The sequence below is a fragment of the Penicillium vulpinum genome, assembly GCF_028829585.1.
Source record: "Penicillium vulpinum strain IBT 29486 chromosome Unknown utg000004l_segment0_segment0, whole genome shotgun sequence".
In the NCBI taxonomy this organism is placed as follows: Eukaryota; Fungi; Ascomycota; class Eurotiomycetes; order Eurotiales; family Aspergillaceae; genus Penicillium; species Penicillium vulpinum.
The window spans coordinates 2,283,567-2,301,851 of NW_026643244.1; the positions used below are offsets into that span (position 1 = coordinate 2,283,567).

At 46.6% G+C, this 18,285-nt stretch overlaps 4 protein-coding genes across 4 annotated transcripts; 1 reads left to right on the top strand and 3 right to left on the bottom strand.

The window, feature by feature from the left end:
* Positions 1–3,152: 3,152 nt before the first annotated feature.
* On the top strand, positions 3,153–5,571 carry N7479_009409 (putative nuclear localization protein; the record flags this gene model as incomplete). The annotated part of the gene is made up of 3 exons (XM_057257102.1): positions 3,153–3,216; positions 3,419–3,532; positions 3,671–5,571. 3 exons carry the CDS (start codon positions 3,153–3,155, stop codon positions 5,569–5,571), a joined length of 2,079 nt encoding a protein of 692 aa, XP_057104560.1.
* Positions 5,572–8,956: 3,385 nt separating this feature from the next.
* Positions 8,957–10,642, bottom strand: N7479_009410 (uncharacterized protein; the record flags this gene model as incomplete). Its single annotated transcript, XM_057257103.1, has 2 exons — positions 8,957–10,150; positions 10,217–10,642. The coding sequence occupies 2 exons, from the start codon at positions 10,640–10,642 to the stop codon at positions 8,957–8,959; spliced, it is 1,620 nt and encodes a 539-aa protein (XP_057104561.1).
* Positions 10,643–13,260: 2,618 nt separating this feature from the next.
* On the bottom strand, positions 13,261–14,498 carry N7479_009411 (phosphoglycerate mutase family protein; the record flags this gene model as incomplete). Its single annotated transcript, XM_057257104.1, has 3 exons — positions 13,261–13,980; positions 14,046–14,264; positions 14,355–14,498. 3 exons carry the CDS (start codon positions 14,496–14,498, stop codon positions 13,261–13,263), a joined length of 1,083 nt encoding a protein of 360 aa, XP_057104562.1.
* Positions 14,499–15,372: 874 nt separating this feature from the next.
* On the bottom strand, positions 15,373–17,599 carry N7479_009412 (homeobox domain-containing protein; the record flags this gene model as incomplete). The annotated part of the gene is made up of 2 exons (XM_057257105.1): positions 15,373–17,211; positions 17,270–17,599. The coding sequence occupies 2 exons, from the start codon at positions 17,597–17,599 to the stop codon at positions 15,373–15,375; spliced, it is 2,169 nt and encodes a 722-aa protein (XP_057104563.1).
* Between the last annotated feature and the right edge of the window lie 686 nt (positions 17,600–18,285).

The following is an 18,285-nucleotide window of genomic DNA, read 5'->3' on the forward strand; positions in this document are numbered from 1 at the left end:
AGGAGGTAGCGGTATAGCGATCGCCGTCGGCTGTCTTTGAATATACGTTATTTACCGCCAATTTCTGTTTGATGAGATTGATAGGGATATATTATCAGATGTACTTTTCGTGTCTAAGAGCAAGTACATAACCCAATAGATCTGCGTAACAAAGAACAGAAACGCCACTCGGTGCAAGTCGATGGTTCACGAAGTTAATAGCAATCCATTGTTCAAGGTGGTAATTAGGAAAGCATGTTGCATCCGGGGTATAGACCGACTTGGCCGGTTGGTTAAAAGGTTAAAAGGAGCCTACTGGATCATGCAAGGTCTAATTTGAGTATCCACGATAGAAGGAGATTCGGTCTTTCCCTATTTAGAGCTACAGGGTCACCTTGTGCTCTGCGAAGCTGGCATAAATCCTGGCATTTGTGTGACGGGGAAGAAAAGCCGGCGCCGAGCGTGGAAGACGGCAGCTCTGCAAGACGGGGCTGCTGTGAGACCCGGAACAGCGTGTATGATTATTTGGGCTTTTTCCATTTTGAACCTTGTACATTTGTAATATGCTTTATGGAGTAGTCCGACTGTCGCGATGGGCGTTATTGTGTGACGATACTACATCTTGCTCGACCTCGTACAGCCGTCGGTGGAAGGGGCGGTTCCCGAGTATATGAGCGAGAGTTAACTCCGATTTGAGCGACTGTGTCGACATAAACAGCTGTGCGCACTATTTATGATTTCAAAACTGTGCTTATTGGAGCATTTCTAGGTAGCTTTGCTTTGTTAGTCGCGCATGGACCGTTGATCGACTACCTATGGAGTAGTTCCCTCCCAAATGACCATCTCGGTCCTGTCTATAGGGTCTTCTGTAGGTCATCCGCTCGTTGTTTAACAAATCAGAGAGGCTTTGCCTGGGCTTTGAATAATTCTTAGTCTGAGAAAACACTGTCCCCCCAATACAAGGCTTCCATTTATATTGCAAACATGACCGTTCAATCCCCGTTATAAACTCCATATCATGGGACTTTAAAATCCTTCCTAGTTCATTATAATACGAGCGTTTCATCATTTCCAACGTTATGAGCGCCTAAATCATATGAGTACCTAATATGCTCGAATCAAATATTGCTGAGCTAAGATGTCTCTCTCAATGCACGAGCATGCCCCCACCCATCTTCATCCATGAAACACTAGATCTAAATGGTCGTTAGCTCCTATTAGGCTGACAAGATGAGGCCTGAGCCACTTTGCTCACTTACTTGCTTCTTTTTATTTGGCGGCCCCTCATTATTGCCTTCTCCGGAGGATTTCGCCCGACTTGTTGAATATCGGCATAAAACGAGAATCGCCTAGGTGACTTGAGTATCAGGTGGCTTCTTTTCTATTTTCCATTTGTTCTTTTGTTCTTTTGATATTTTTCATAGCTTCTAGTTCTTACTTGACCCGTTATCATCCGACCGCGCATATTGCTTGCTTTGCTTAGGCTTGGACCTTCGAGCTGTTGCATATTATATTACGCGGCACCGGTGAAAAAACACATCCATGGATATGAAATATCCAGGCATAATTAATAATCCTATCTCTCTTCTATGGAGCTTATTACCTATGAGCTTTGTAAGAGATTCACTCTGCATTACCACGTCTTGCTTCTTTCGTCTATAATTTTGGCCCCTGGTAGCTATTTAAGACACCTGAAGTTACACAATACACGATCCAGACTGAATGGATGTGATCATAGCTCTATCCGAGGTCTATCACAGTGTCTAGATTCCGCCCCATGTTGTGCTGGACCTTGCTCGCAATCGGAATAGGAAAAAGGCCACTCAGGTACAACCAGATAGAGTTATTTGTCTTTTTATACACTCTCCCCATAGTCTATATTAGTCTATATTCGAAATCTTGGTCTCCGTTGATCAGCAACAAAATGTTACATGCATAGAATCAAGATATAAATACAAGGACAATACCAATACCTCAGATGTGATTGACCTCATGATTGGCTATAATGTGGACAGTCCCTGAGTCCTCCGTCTCTGTACCTAGTTAGGAATTTCAAACCCAAAGAGCGTTGTACTCTCTTGTGCTACGGTTGCACCCTACTTTTTTTTATATTATTATTAATTTATTCTTTTCCGCTATTTTCCTCCCTTCCTGCATACGTCTCGACATTGGCCAAAAGACGCAGGGTCCTTCTCCATGTTTCTCAGCCTATATCGAGGACTCGATCGCTGTACAACCTCGGGAAATCCTCCCTCTTGGATTACGTTGAAAACAAAGGTGTCAAAAGAAAAGAAACGCATCTTTTTTTTTTCTATGCTTCTGCTACAACTGAATGCCACCTTCCATGATCTCATTTTTCTCCTATCAACCCTGTTCGTATATTGGCGCCGTACCCGCGACACCCAGAATATCACAAAAAGACCTCCATTCCCTCCGGCTCCTTTTATCGCCAATATCCGATCAATATATCACGCGGCGAGAGAAAATTACTAATCTCCTTAACAATTCAAATCCCGTGTGTGTATCTTTTACTTGTTTCGGCTCTCTCCAGAACAAACGACTTGGCCTAGCCTCTACATAGCCCAAAGCAGCTTCAGCCTGCAGGAATTAGGTCAGTCGTTGTCTGATTCGGCGCCACTTGCTTAGCAGCAGACTTGTGAGTCTTAATTGTTTCTGCTCGTGACCAATCACGAGACGACCGTTTCCTTCGTTCTTTTTTTTTTTGCTTTTTTTGCTTTTTTTTCCCACTGCCCCTTGCCCCTTGCAAAACCTGAGTGCTCCCCGATAGAGGCATAATAGAAAGAGATTAACATCTTGATTTACGCAAGATTATCTCCAAGTTATTAACAAGTCCATGCCCTCTCCCTCAGTGGTTGGAAAGCACCTGAAAATTCAGGCTGCCATCTTCACCGCCTCGAGTCCCTTCCCCTCTCAAACCCAAGTTCATCCGAGATCCTACCTAGAAGGCTCCAAGCTTGACGACTTGACCTAATTCGATCTACATTAAAGGTTGGGAAGTCTTGCATGAGCATCTCCCGCTCTTTTGCGCCACTTTCGATCTCTACTCTTCCCCAGATACCGTACGCGTTTACTTGACGCGCCATCTTGCGACGACCGCTCTACTGTCCGAACTTCGATCCGCTATGTATGGCACGTCTCATTCCTTATCTACAATGAATGGTCTAGATGGTATTGATGGTTTGGGAACCATCGATCCCGCAAACTTGAGCAACTCCGGTATGTGTCTTATCGCATTTTTTTGCTGCCTCGGCTTCGCGCCTTTCATTTCCTATTTCACCCTCAATCACAAATTCTTGCGCGCGTTCTGTTTTCTGTGGATGGGGCTACTTGATGGAATGAAACACATCTTCCTAGTCATTAGCTCGTCTCTTTGTGTATTTCTTCCCCATCGCTGCGTTCAAACTGATACCCCGCCTAGTCTCTGTTGCCCTACCAGCACATTCCCATGCAATAGCAAGCCCCCGTGGGGTCAAGCGTAGTCGCACTCCAGAGCACATGGGAAATGGACATGCCGGAGGGGATCATGATGATGGTACGTGCGCAGCGGGAAGGCATTGTCAATGGGCTCCATCCAGAACAGTTCTATATTCCCGGCAGCGCTTGCACTTTGCCCAGTCACAGTTTCTATACTTCGCAAGATATATGCTAACATTTCCTTGTTTGATTTTAGAGGAACAAAGTCGCCGGAAGCGCGGGCGTCCCCCGAAGACGCCTCGGGCAGGTTCTAATGAACAGCACACCGCAAACACTCCTATTCAAACCCCCCAAATGCAAGCACGTCCACTACCGGCCGGGTCGCCATCTCTTGCATCACCGGATAGCAAGAACACACCAACAAAATCCTTGGTCAAAGCGCTCCCTACTGTGAGAGATCACACATCAGACCAGCTGAATGAAGAAGGCGATGAGTACATCCCTAAAGAGTTCGATGAAGCAGGAGAGACCAAGGTAGATCCTATGGGTTATCCGCAGGGTGGCCGCGAGTATAAATGCCGGACATTCCGCGTCCCTCTCCGGGGGAACAAGCTATTCATGCTTGCGACTGAATGCGCAAGAGTATTGAATTATCGTGATTCGTATCTTTTGTTCAACAAGAACAGATCGTTGCATAAAATCATTGCTTCCCAAATCGAGAAAGACGATCTTATCCAGCAAGACATCCTGCCATATTCCTATCGGTCCCGCCAAATCGCCATCGTCTCCGCTAGATCCATGTTCCGACAGTTCGGGAGCCGGGTGATTGTGAATGGCCGTCGGGTTCGAGATGACTACTGGGAGACCAAGGCTAGGAAGCAGGGCTTCACGGAGGATGACCTTGCTGGTGAGAAACGCCCTGGGGCGGCTAAGGCTCGGGATGGTTCCGTATCAGAGCCAGCCACAAACCTGTTGCCGGCGCTGCCTCATAATGATGTTGTCTACAGTAATGCCATCGAGCCTTTGCCTCCTGGACTCTCCCTGGATACTTCCGAATCTTCTATGTCCCTAGCCCCGCTCCCCATGATTCATATGTCAACGACGGATGACCCGCGGCTGCGGGATTACAATGTCATACCTCGTGCACGTCAGGAAATGACCGGGCAACCTTACCACGACCGCACACAAACTAGCTCAGCGGCAGATCTCATCAACCAAGCCCAACACACAACTGATTTCAACAAAATGTTGAGTATTCAGCGCAGTTTCCGCCAAAAAGGCTTGGATGAATTTTACTCCAAGCCCCGCGATGCCCCGGTCTCAGAGGCGCAGTCTAATACTGGCCTTGACACGGGTTTGTCTGTATCACAGCCTGTTCAGGTATCACAGATGCCTTCGGCGGGGATGCCAAATCCCGCTCATACGCAGCATATGCTCCCTCAGCAGGTTCCCATGCAGCCTAATCCAATGATGGGTGGACAGCCAAACTACCCCCAACAGGCTCACCCACAGTCTGTTGGACAGTCTCCACTAAGAATCCCACCAAACATGCAGCCCAACCTTATGCAACAGCGCTCTAACCCATCCATGGGTGGCGGTATGGGTCAAGCTCCTCCATACGGATATTCACCGCAACAACAGCAAATCTGGGGACAGCCTCCCCCACAGCCACAACCGTCCCCGCTGCCATCGTCGGGCCACCAGAACGTTGGAATGCCTCAGTATGGTCAACAAATGTCAGGAGCACCGCAACAAAGCCCATCTCCACTCGGGCATCATCCCCAGCAGCAGCAACAGCAGCATCACCATCAGTCTCCTCGCAACCAACAGCGACAGTCAATACCTCAGATGCCTCAGCAATATTCTCAGATGCAACACCCTCAAGCGCCACAGGCTCAAGGTATGCAGGGCATGGGATATCCGGGTGCTAACCCGGCTGGTTATCCGGGCATGGCTCGTGCTATGTATCCACCCAACCAGGCCCATGGTGGCCAGCCCTTCATGGGCGGAACCCCTCAACAGGCGGGTCTTCCAATGAACATGGCAGGTAATGGGATGCCTGGATGGCCTACCGGACCTGGTGGCCAGATGCAACAACCCGGACAACCTCAGCCGGGTCAGTCTGGCAGCCCCTTAGGAGGTGGGTGGTCGTACTAGCTCATGGCGGCCGGCGTTATCTAGATTGGCGTTCTTATTTTACAGCTTTTACACCATTATTTGAGGCGTGATTTTTTTTCACTTCCACCACATGCTTTCATTCATACCTCAAATATTCTCCTTTTTCCGATGTTCCAGTGTTCTGCTGCATTCTTTACCGCATCCAATGGTGAAGAATGTTCGGTTAATGTTAATCTGGGCCAGCCTTCCTATACCCTTTGTTGAGTTGTACTTAGTCGAGGTATCTTTTTTTTTCAACCTTCTTTTCTTCTTGCCTTTGCCGGCGTTTTCTGCTTATTCGGCGTTGACTCTGTTACCATTTTGGACAGTGTGTCACAAGATTATGAGTACGTTTGTCTGTCTGAGCTCTTATACATGGTCGATAGAGGGTGGTGCATCGCTGTGGACAGTCTAGTTTGCTTATGCATTGCCCGGGATGTCTGATCGTCTCTTGGCCATTTAAAGAAATGTGTGATTCTTGTTCACTTGCATATGCTTGGCCCTATGTATTTGAGTTCTATTATTGTTTTTAAATCCCGGTTTTATCGCCTATGTATCAATTCTTTAGAGCTTTCTTGTTGTGTCCACATTTGTATCTTGTATACCTGTCAAGTGACAGCCTCTCTTCTCTACAAAGCTCCATGCTCCATGCTTCATTTCTTCTGGCAGGTCGCATGGGATTTTCCACCTTATCTTGTTTTTGTCTTTTTTTTTCCCTTGTGGCTATTATGTACGAAGTACATAGATGGACGGCTTTGTGGAGTTGTTACACAAATAAAAAAAACTGTGCTGTACGGCCATCGACATGGTTGTTTCAATATTTTTTATGCCGATCAACTACTCCATTTAGTTAGTATGTGTCAGGTGTAAAACCAGGAGTTGTTTCCCCTCTTAGATAGATATCCTCTATCCATTGTATTAGCATGGTGGAGAAGAAGACCAAAAAAACAAAAAGAAACGTCCCCGGGAAGGCTTGAACTTCCAACCTCCCGATTAACAGTCGGACGCGCTAACCAATTGCGCCACGGAGACGTGTTTGATGAAAGACCAGGGAGTCTTTAAAATTATAAGCAAAGAAAAATTTCCCCCATTCTATAGCTAGCAAACGGCCCTGGTATCGCGGCATATTATAGTGCCCACAATTTGAGTTCCTTTCTTTAACAATTATATAATACTTTAAAGTCTAAATCAAATATATAAACCTCCTCGATTCCATGCGAAGATGCAGAATAAAGGGGGTGGTTGCTTTGCGTTGTCATTTATGTGAATGAATATATATATATATCACGGTGCGATCTCGTTCGACAGTCATGTCTTGAGCTTGCTCCTTATCGCTACCAGATGCCTCATGAACACAACCCATACAACTTCAACAGTATGAAAAAAACATATGTCCACACCACGACAGCAAAGGGCCACCGATAGGTCCAAACCCCACAACCAACCAAATGGCGACTAAGTATAACCCATGCATCTCAGATTCACATTTATACTATATACTAGTAAGTCCATCGACACTAAGTTAAAATAAGATATATAAGAAACAATATAAGCTGATCAGTCAAAAGGGAATCCTAGAGCCTTCCCTCCAACAGAGCAAGAGTAGCATTCTCCGGCGAACATCGAATATAATCGCATCTGCCCAAGTGCCACTCAATCTGCTTTCATGCCACAGAGGACATTATATATACCATAAGCCCAAACACCAAGATCAGGCCCCACTGTGGCTGAACAGCGAGAAGAAGTCAAAGCCTGGGGAACCTTGGTATAGATAATAGGAAGAGCATGGCCGTGCGGTCATCCGGCCGACATTAGTCTTCTATCGGGGCAGTGGCTCCCATAGCAGAGGCTTCAGCGGCCAACAAAACAATAATATCCGTGGTGCGCTCCATAAACCTCCACGAGGGCGAGGGCATAATGGTGCTTGTGGTGACTGCTGGTGGATTGGCTTGTTTTTCACCCTCAAGACGTAAACCAGACAACCCAACAAACCTATTCAAATCCGAACAATTGACGAACCGGCATTATACAACATATAGTGTCCCTATCAAGTCTACTGCAACGCGAACCTGGGATAAGTCGAAGTAAAGAGTGCAATGGGCAGGGACCATGGATCATCCAAGTTGCGCGCTCACCCTTGTATTCACACATCAACCCACCAAGCCCTGATAAGTAGTTACCGATGCCTCGGAATAAGCAGAGTCTACCAAGACTTAGTTGTTTGTACGACTAAACGAATAGAGTAACAAAGAACTGGTCTATTCAGTATATAAAGTGAGATTACCTAGCAGTAAAATACAACAATAGCCATGGATTAGGTAGCCAATCAGTCTGTCTTTGTTTCTTCCATATTCGTAGCCATACCCTGCCACCATCAAAGAGTATTTCTTACCGCATAAACAAGAAATAAACAGATCATTTTAATCTCCAATACAATTAAACCTTGCAGTATCTGATAAAGAAAGGGTCTGTATATCCATGGATACACACACATAGGATGTATTACAACAAATAAAGTTCAATGAAGTTTAAATCAACCTCATCCTACCTCTACATAACCATGTAGACAAAAAGAAAAAAAAAACAAAAGCAAGATAGTCCTTGCCATTGAAGGAAACAGATAAATTATGGATTTGTCAAAAAACAAAAACAAACGTCCCCGGGAAGGCTTGAACTTCCAACCTCCCGATTAACAGTCGGACGCGCTAACCAATTGCGCCACGGAGACATATTTGATGTAGGGAGATGAACATTCATGAAATATGAAGCAAGACAATGTTTTTGGGGGCAAAATGGCGGTGACACACCTGAGGACATTGGACTCTGTCTTGATTTCAAGTCCGTAGGACATAACCCACTACATGCGCATGGGTGCAATTTTGGAAATAACTAACCAATTAGTTCATTATTTGATAAATAAACACTCCAGCTTTGGAGTGATTAACTAGTTAGCTTCTGTTACTCGCAACTTTACATAGCTCTCTCTACGCTTGAACCATGACACTATGATACCCCAAATCCATCAACTAGCCTAGGAAATTAATCATCTGAGGGGAAAGAATAAAAGGGAGGGAAAAAAAAAAAAAAAAAAGAAACTACTACATATGCTACGCCTGGAGATCAAGACGACCAGGACGTAGAGAAAAAAAGAATCCTTACATACATGAGTCCCTGGAGATCAAGACGACCAGGTAACTCGGAAAGTGGAGAGTACTAGTTAGTTGTCAGATAGAAAGTTCCGGGTAGAACTTAAGGGAAAACCCAAGAAAATTCATCCCCGATAGTAAGCCCAGAAATCGAGAACAGCAGTCACAAATCATGATAGCACCCCCCGTAACCTCTTTGTTCTGTCAATCTTGCTTACAATGTATCCCTATCCCTCTGATTAGGGGGGATTGGTATTTGGGTTAACACCCGGGAAAAAACAATGCGGACAGTTAGGCAGTCCATTGCGACGACGGTTTGCATTCACCACCGCTCTCCAGTGCGTGAGAGCCAACCAGTCCCGACCATGCAGAGTCCAGAGTGCTGTTGGGTAATTCATGAACGAATAACCAATGTGATGGGCACTGGAGCCCGTCGTCGAGTAGCCACAGCCATCAACACGAAGCCAGATCATGTTCCAGGGAGGAAAACGGAAAGCATCTTCCCAGGTACCAGTCATGAGCCGAACGTGGACCAATTCAATCCGAAGCAGTGTCTCTCGAGCCTTCAGGAAAATATTCTTCAGAGTTGTGTCCTTGATTCTCACACCTTCGAGTCGCAAGCTCTTCAGTTTGGCGAGGCCTTCAGCTTCCAGATCAGACACATCGAACCAGGTACGAGCTTCCAGGTTGAGTACCTGGAGGTTTTTTGCGTAGGCGATGAGTTGGATAAGATACGGAGAAAACCGATCAACTGGGTACTTGGTCTTGACGATTGAGCGGGGCCATTTCGGGTCTCGTCTGCCATCGGGGCCAGTGCTGTCATTAATGGTGATGTGTAGCTCCTGGATTTGAGCAAACACATCGACGAAGTCCCTGGCGTAGCTGTTCAACTCAAAGAAACGAGCAAATTCCGCGGTGGTTGGCATCGAAATATGGAGACATCTCAGTCTTGAGACGGGCATAAAGCGTAAAGAATGCACAAGCGCGTTCGTGAACTTGGCAAGCATCTGCGGCTTGATTTGTCCGTCTTCACTGAAGGTATCTACCACGGGAGGTGTTTGGATTCGCAATGTTTGAATGTTCTGGAAACGACTGATTAGAACTGGAAGAGCTCCTGCTGCCAGATCGTTGATGTACCGATCATAACCCAGTCCGGGCAGCCATGCGCCCACGAAGCCAAAACGCACGTCACGCACGGACATGGCATGATGACTTTCCGAAATTCTAAGGATGATTTCCAGAGGTCGACCAACAGAGTATCCAAGGACCGCCTGGAGGCAACGAAACATGAGAGGGCTCGCAACCCGGTTCCAGGTTCGGTTCACCAGTCTCAAAGTGGAGAGAGTCTTTTTGGTCTCCGGATTTTCGAAAACATCACCATAAAAGAAGTCATATTCTTCCATCGAGGTACTGGAAAGTGTGGCGTAAAAGATCTGAGATCAAGTTAGCTGGCTTGATGGGTCTCACTATCCATTTATTTGATGCAGTGGAGTGCTTACCGCTTCCCAGGCTTCATACGGGAGCGATGGCTCTCGTGGCAAGTGCTGTATCTCCTCAGAGGGATGGTGAGACAGTGTGCCCCCATCACCACAAAGCTGCAAAGGAACACGATTCAAGTTGCTAGACCGGTGCCTTTCGAGTGGGGAAGGCGTGTTGGGAGGGCTTGCAGTGGGGGAATAACTTTCAACTAAGCGAGGAGTCCGAGGGGAAGTGTCGACCGATAAGGAAGACTGAGAAGGAGAAAGCTCAGCAAGAACATCAGGTGAGCCATTCTGAGTGGGCGAGCTGTTCAGAGCCATTGCAACCAGCAGTGCTGAGGGCGAACTGTTCAAGTCTGTTGTATCCACTGTGGCAGAGGATGGACTGTTCAGTATCATCGCAGCCAGCTGTGCTGAGGGTGAGCTCTGTATCGGAGAAGAATCCATGGCTGCAATTATTATTCCGAAAGACCCACGAGCGACAAGCACGTGCCAGGGAGAGATATCACGAGCTTCCACGAGATGATTTCCGAAGGGGTAAACAAAGCAGGAGCGAGTTAGTTTGAGGAACGAAACCCTTTTTATAGCAACAAGTTGCCATTGCAGTCGGAGCCTAAGGCAATCAGTGCGGATTGCACCCTTCTAATAATGCATTCAATGCCCCGTTGACACTGAATGCCATGGCAATCGGAGCCTGGGCAATTGCTGCAGATTGCATCTGCTTCATGACGAATGATTGATGGTAAATTCCATGCTTTTTGCGAATGAAAAAGGGCAAAGCAACCATTGGCGAATAGAAAGGAACATGTACCTGTGAAGTAGAGTCATAGGTCAATAATATAGAACCCGTAGGTAGCATAATGCAAAGTAAACTGAGCGTTACCTACCTTGACGATGTAAAACCCTGAATAATTGACTATTGCGAGAAAAAAAGAATCACAGAAAGAAAAGAAGCATCCGGAACAAACTCGGGAAAGTTCCGCGACTTTTATACGTCGATGCCTTGTGTAGGTAGTATGTTTTCACAATGTTCCATTTTTTCCATTCGTCTTCCATTCATCTGCTAGAAATTTTCCATTTGTACTCATATTGTGTGTATTCCATTGTTTGGTCTAGTCATACTCCGTAAAACTGCGCGTGATCTATAGTACGAGTCATCAATGTCACCCACGCTGATCAATTTGCGCAGTAATTTTATGTCTTTTCAAACAGCAAATGAATCATCTAACTGGCAGAACTTATGACCTCTTTCATTTATCTCTTCTCCAAACCTCTTAACTTCTCAAAACTTGATAAAATTCCCATCTGTTATTGTTCTCTGCCCAAGCTGGAGATTATCCAGCATGGCGACTAACGCGACTATGGCTACGATCAACAGTACCAAAGTAGTCAGTCTGCAGGGTGGAATCCTTGAAGGTGGCAAGTAGGCCTCTGCAAAGCCCATTTTGCTGCATAAATATCATCTTGGCATACCTAGGTACATCGAGTAGCTGATTAATGACTGTATTTTACGTATGTCCCAACCTGTATACTCAGTAACATTTAATTATCATTGTAAGAAGTAGGAATTATATGAATATAACACTAATTCTAGTATTATGATACCGGGTTTTATACAAAATTACATATGTAATAATTCTCACGATGATCATGATGGTGGGATTTTGCAATTGCCAAGCACTCAAACTCAACTACGTATATCAGGGAGGAAGAGGACGCGAGTGGAAGATGAAATGTATGAGTATAGTATATAAATATACTTTTAAGCCACCAGTATCTATTGCTTAGTATCTTTCCTATCAAATCAAATCATTTGAATCATTTCTTTCTATGACTTTACTTGTAAATTTGTAAAGGAATAAGAATATAAAGAAGAGGAAGAATATGATGATTCACGTATAGCTTTATACCAAAAAAACCAGCAAAAAATGTATTAATTATACAGTTGCGATGGATTGGTATATTTTTATTGTTTGATAAATAATGGGGGCCCAGTATAGGCCTAAATGGGCCATATGGGCTCAAGGTATAAGCCCATAACCCACCGATAGGCCCGAACGATGGGCCCAAAGCCCAACCCATTAGTGGGCTGGGTTGGGCTGGGCTCTGGGCTTTGTGGGCTTTGCAGAGGCCTAGTGGCAGCCCAAGCCAATATGACCCCAAGAACCCACTAGTGTTGTTTATTATTCAGGTATGTCGCCATCCGAGAAAACTGAAATTCAAAACTGACAACCCGCATAATCCACTGGCCCCTCTCGAAGATCCGTCAGCCTCGAGTGATCGCTGAGGTTATCCGCGGAATTGTTCTGGGCCCATCGGTGATGGGTCGTATCCGCCTGGTACTCTTCTTATTCTTGGTCGGTCTCGAGACTGACCTTCGTTTCCTGATCAGTAATTGGCGGGTCGCTTTGAGTGTGTCCGCTGCGGGCATGATCTTGTACATTGACAGACTGCTGACTAGGGAAAGTTGAAAGTGGAACTTCATTGTGCTCGGTTCCACTAATGAAGCTATCCCCACTATCTTTTGCCACAAGCACGTCTCCGTGGCGCAATTGGTTAGCGCGTCCGACTGTTAATCGGGAGGTTGGAAGTTCAAGCCTTCCCGGGGACGTTTCTTTTTGTTTTCTTCTTGTTGTTCTTGTTTTATGTCAGGATCATTTTGACTTTTTTTTATCGATACCAATAGAGCGGAAGAAGGACATCAAAAAGGCAACATCAAGCATGCTAAATTTTTGGTCTGTGGAATGTCCTAGGTATTCTTGAGTCGAGAGACAATCCAGCGAGCAGATAATGGTCATGAGGAAATGGCCATAAGGAAAGTGACCCACATGAGGGAATGGTCATGAGGGAGGGAGTCGTAGTTCTTCGACTTCAGATAATTGTTCTCAGAAAGCCTTTGAAGCAGAGTCTTGAACATAATGAAATGATTCAGATTACTGATCTACGTTGTCAACTGTGGAAAAATCTCAGAAGAAAAGAGACGGCATTAAGTTGTTCTTATATTGTAAATAGTATTTGTCTTCCTTGGTAGTGTCAAATGTCACCGAAGAATGCTCATAAATCCTCTAAAATCCAGTAGCCAGAGGGGTGGTAACAGGCTCCGCACCGGAAGGACAGATGCAAGCAGTGGTTGATGCAAGAGGGGGCTCAGTGCAGTGGGGGCTGACATCCCAAGTAACAGTGGCAGTGGGCTTCTTACCCTTAACCTTCTCAGCCTTAACGAGAACGGGGATAACAGCACCGGTGTTCAGCTTGAAAGCACGGTGACCAAGCACACGCAGAATGGAGGAAATTTCACCAGAGTGCGCAGTAACCGAGACAAACGACTTCTTCTTGGACTCACTGAAGAAGATGTCGTTCAATGCGTCGGTGGTACGGACATCCTGGGCACCGCTGGATTCAGCAGTCACGCCGTTCCAGAGCTCATCATTCTCGGAGAAGCCCTTCTCAATGCTCCAGCGAGGGAACAGTTTGTGGATGTAGCTGCGGCTGCGGCGGTGGTCGCAGGTGTGGACGCTGACTCCCTCGCGGAAGTTCTCCTTGATGGTAGGCTTGAAGTTGGCGCTGCCCTTGGGCATCTTGAGGTCGGTGAAAGTCAAGTCGGCGGTTTGCAGCGCGCGGGTCAGAGGGCTGACGTAGTAGAGGTCAGGAGTGTGGATTCGCTGTTCGCGAATCTCCTTCTTCCAGAACTGGTTTGCCTTGAGGGCTTGGTCGACACCTCCGGGGGTGAGGACGGCATCGGCCCAGGTTGCTGTGCTGTTTCCGCTGAGTTCGGACCAGTAGCACTGAATGGAGATGGTCAGATTGGTTGTTTCTGATATGAGGTTAGGGCAGTAGGACACAAACTTACGTTCCAGGCTGGGGTTCCGTAATAGGTCTCGGCGGCATTGTGCCAGCCTTCTCCGTGACGACCAAGGAACATAACCTTGTACTCGACATCTTTTTTGGAACCGTCATTCAACTTGGTGACCTCGTTGTAGAAGCGCTCCCATTGAGTGAGAGACTTGTGTCGCTTGTGATCCTTGTCTCCAGAGTATGAGCGGCTGATCAAGCCGAAGTTCTCCGCGGTCTGAACAGGTTAGTCGACCGAATTAATGATCATGGAATCGATAACGAGATAGTTCTTGAAGCAGAACTATTAATTTTGAGCTTCACTCACGTAGTCAAAGGTAGTGGGATCAGTCGCAGCCTCATCCTGCAGGAAGTATCCTGGAACAGCAGTGTACTTGATAGTAGTCGACGAGGAAGAGTGCGCGACGGCAAGACCCGCAAGGGCTGCTGAACCGATGATAGAGAGCTTCATAATGGAGATAGAAGTTTCAATTGGAGTCTGATTTCTATTTTTTTGTAAGATGCGATCGGCATTGGCTTTTATAGAGCTTAGACGCGTTGAAAGCGCACGTGGTGAGTAATTGAGAGTGGGTGTGGCGTTTCTCGGCTTTCCGCGACATCCTATAGTCTGCCGCACGTGCAGAATGTTTATATTGTAGATGCACTTTTAAAACCAAATAGAGTCAAAAAACAGACTACTAGCCTTAAAAATGGCATTAAAAGCTGAAATCCACCAATAGAAGAGCCCTAATATTGCTGTCGGATCAAAATGTCGGAAGTTTGCCTCGGGTAAATGTAAAAAAACAGAGATTGTAAATTGTAAAGAGATCATCCCCTTTTTTGATATTGAGAGATAGATGAGATAGTATACTTAACAAATGTATATATATCGCAGAAAAATGTGAGATCAAAAACCAAATGCTGCCAAAGCCAATATGCAAAAAACACCCATCAAATCCCACACCAAAAAATAAAAATAAAAGAAGGTCAAAAAGGTCTCGAACTTGCCCTGTGGGGGAACCTCGGCGGAAATTAAAAGGTCGTATGAGACACCAAAAAATATAACAATCCCAGGCCAATAAACAACATGCAAGGACTACTCCAAATATGTAAAAACCCGGTGAATACACCCCAAATAAAGAGACACGAAAAAATAGTATATAGAAGACAAAAAGTGACAGTGCTTCTCTGCGCACGGAGGGTTGGGTGGACATCTCCCCTATGAGAGAGTGTAGGAAAAACAAAGGTTGAAGGTGAAAAATTTGCTTAGTGAACTCATCCCAGACCAAAAAAACATCCAAAGTTGTCGCGCATTTCTCATACAACCATAGTAAGGGAACCTTCCCTTAGGAAGGGAAGTTACTTGGCGTTGTATTGTTCGTGAATGTGTATGCTTTCGGCTTCTGCATTGATGGCAAGTGATGCCCACCAAACCCCGCATCATGCTCTGGGAATTCATGCATCATGAATTCAGTGCGCTTCCGCTCTGCAAGCTCGGCAGAGCCTGGCATGTCAGTATCTTCAATCGAATAGATCAAAGAGGGGGAGCCGGAGACCGATTCCATGCCAAACGCCTGTCCGGTGGGGTCGATGGTGGCGTTATAGCCCATGGGTGAGACAGTGGTTGAATGAGCCACCTGGAGACCAGCCGGGTACTCGGGCGAAGAGATGGAAGCGGTGTCAGCCCAGCTGTGAGTTGGCATGGGCATCGAGTCACATGTAATATATTCGGGGAAGGTAGAGACATGGGCTGGAGCCGACATGGGCGGGGCGACGTTGTGGTAAGGGAAGGGAGAGTAAATATCCATTGGCGTGGTAGGAGGTGATGCCATGTTGACCTGCATGGGTTGGGAGGTAGGGAAGAAGTGGGCTGTGGTGTGGGCCGACAAGCAGTAGTTGCTTTCCGTGGGGGAGACAGGCATGAAGTGCTGCAGATCTTGTGGAGTCAAGGGAGTGGGTGGAGCTAGGCTAGTGGTCGAGACTGAAGGTCGTAGCATCTTCTCGGCCTTCTTGATAGACCCGGAATCCGCAAAAGTGAAATTGAGAGGAGACCGCTGGACAGCTGAGGCCTTCCTCACACCGGCATATCGGGAGTTGAGGCACTGAGCTGACTTGGATTGTCTCATCGAATTGCCGACACTAGAGCTAGGAATACGACCGGTAGGCGAGAGCGAGGACATCGAGGTTGAGTTAACCAAAGGACGAGCTCCAGAGGTGCCGATGGCAGCGGGGCGAGGGCGCTTGCGGCGTGCGGCGAGATCAAGCTCCTTGCCTGGTTCCTTCCAGCAATTCGGGTCCACTCGATCGAGAGATTGGGATAGTCCAGATTGACCGGGAGTACATATTCCGATGCCTTCCAGTGAGGCAGTCAGCGCATCAGACGACCCACGACGTGTAACCGAGATATCTGGTGCTTGCATAGACATCGGATATTGCATGTTGCTGTAGACGACGCTATTGTGTCGTGATTCCCTGTCCTCAGACCACTCTTCCCTATGAGTGGGCAGGTGGTTCGAGTAGACGTCCATGTTCTGTTGCATAGTGTGAGAAGGGTTTGGCATCTCTGCCATTGATTGGTGGCAAGTAGAATATGAGTTATGTTCTGTACTGCTGTATCCCACATTCTCATTGTGCTCGCCGGATCCCCAAGTTGGTTCTTCCTTGAGACCAGACCAGCCCGAGAAGGAAGAGTTTATGTTGGCAAGATTCCCATGGTCATGAGCTGAAGTGGCCGTTTTTGGTGGTGGCATTGAGCTAGGGGACACTGCTTCCTCCTCTTCATCTTCTTCTTCCTCTTCGGGAACAGACTCGTTCTTACCCCGAGGGTTGATCCGGCGACCGAATCGATCCCGAGCAGCACAAGCAGCATTCAACGCCCTCTGCAGAGATGCAAAAGTTGCTTCTCTTGCCGACTCGCTCTTTGTTTTGTGGTGCTTAGAACGACTAGATGTGGATTCTGTCTTGGTATGGCCGCTAGATGTGGAAGTAGGTGTTTGCTTGGGAGTGGCGGATTTATCCGATTCCTCCTTGACGATCGATCCTTTTCGGGATCCAGACATTTGATCCAAGGTCTCTGTTTTCCGGCGAGCAGCCTCCTCAGCCTCGGCCTTGGCCTTCGTCATCTTTTCGAATTCCTCCTGGCGTTTCTGTTGCTTGGCTTTTGCGCGACGATTTTGGAACCAATTCTGCGCACTTGATTAGCTTTCTGTGTAGACAAGAAGATTCATCTATCTTTTTACGTACTGCCACGCGAGGCAGACTCAAATTTGTCTGAGCCGCCAATTGACGCTTAACGTTGCTGCTTGGTTTCGGATGGGCCTGGAATTGGGCCTCCAGAGTTTCGACTTGTTCCTTGGTCAACCGTGGTCGCGACAGATTTTCTGTGTATTCGTCGTAGTCCATAATCGGTTGGTGGTAGTAGTCGATCATCTCCATTGGTGGGTGCGGGTACATATAACCGTCGATAGGGTGCATCATCGGAGGAGGAACCATGGATGGGTCATATGCCATATATTGGTCCATTGGGATACCCTGGTGACCCGGATGATTCCACGAGGGGTGAATATAACTCATGACGATCTGGAGAGGCAAGTAGGTAGGTAGGTAGGTATAGGGGAGAGAGAAAATCGTAGGAGAAGTGCGAGGTAGATAGATAAGAGAGAGACGGGGATGGAGATGCTGCACAAGAATGTGGCAGTTTCGAGGAATAAGGTCTATATCATGAAGTAGATTCGGGAAGTGTCAACCTATGGCGACGGAGACGGGGACTTTGTAGATGTAAAGAGTGACAGTACGGCAGTTGATGATTCAAGTGAGAAAAAAAATAAAAGAAATGAGCAGTGGTAGCGTGTGATAATAATATGTTGTTAAGGAGAGACTCGGGAATTAGGAACCCAAAAGAGTGTGTATGGAAAAAAGAAACCAAAAAAAGCAAAGAAAGAGACCAAGAAACGTAAAGGAAAGTGTGTAAAGAGAAAGGATGAAGAGAGAGAAAGATGGAGATTGGAGGCGCTGGGGGGGGGGGGGGGGGGGAAGATCGGGGGTGACGGCTCGTAAAGCGCGGTACAGAGCTGTCGAACAGTGGTATGGTTGGGTGGACAGTGGGTATTGTCAAGTAACGGGTGGTAATCAGATGAAACGACTAAAGGTCTGTGCCTGGTACTGGGTACATGAGACTTATGTGCTCTGAGTACTTAGGTTCTGAGTACCTGTACTTGTATATATAATATATATATATAAAATGCACATAAAATAATTAT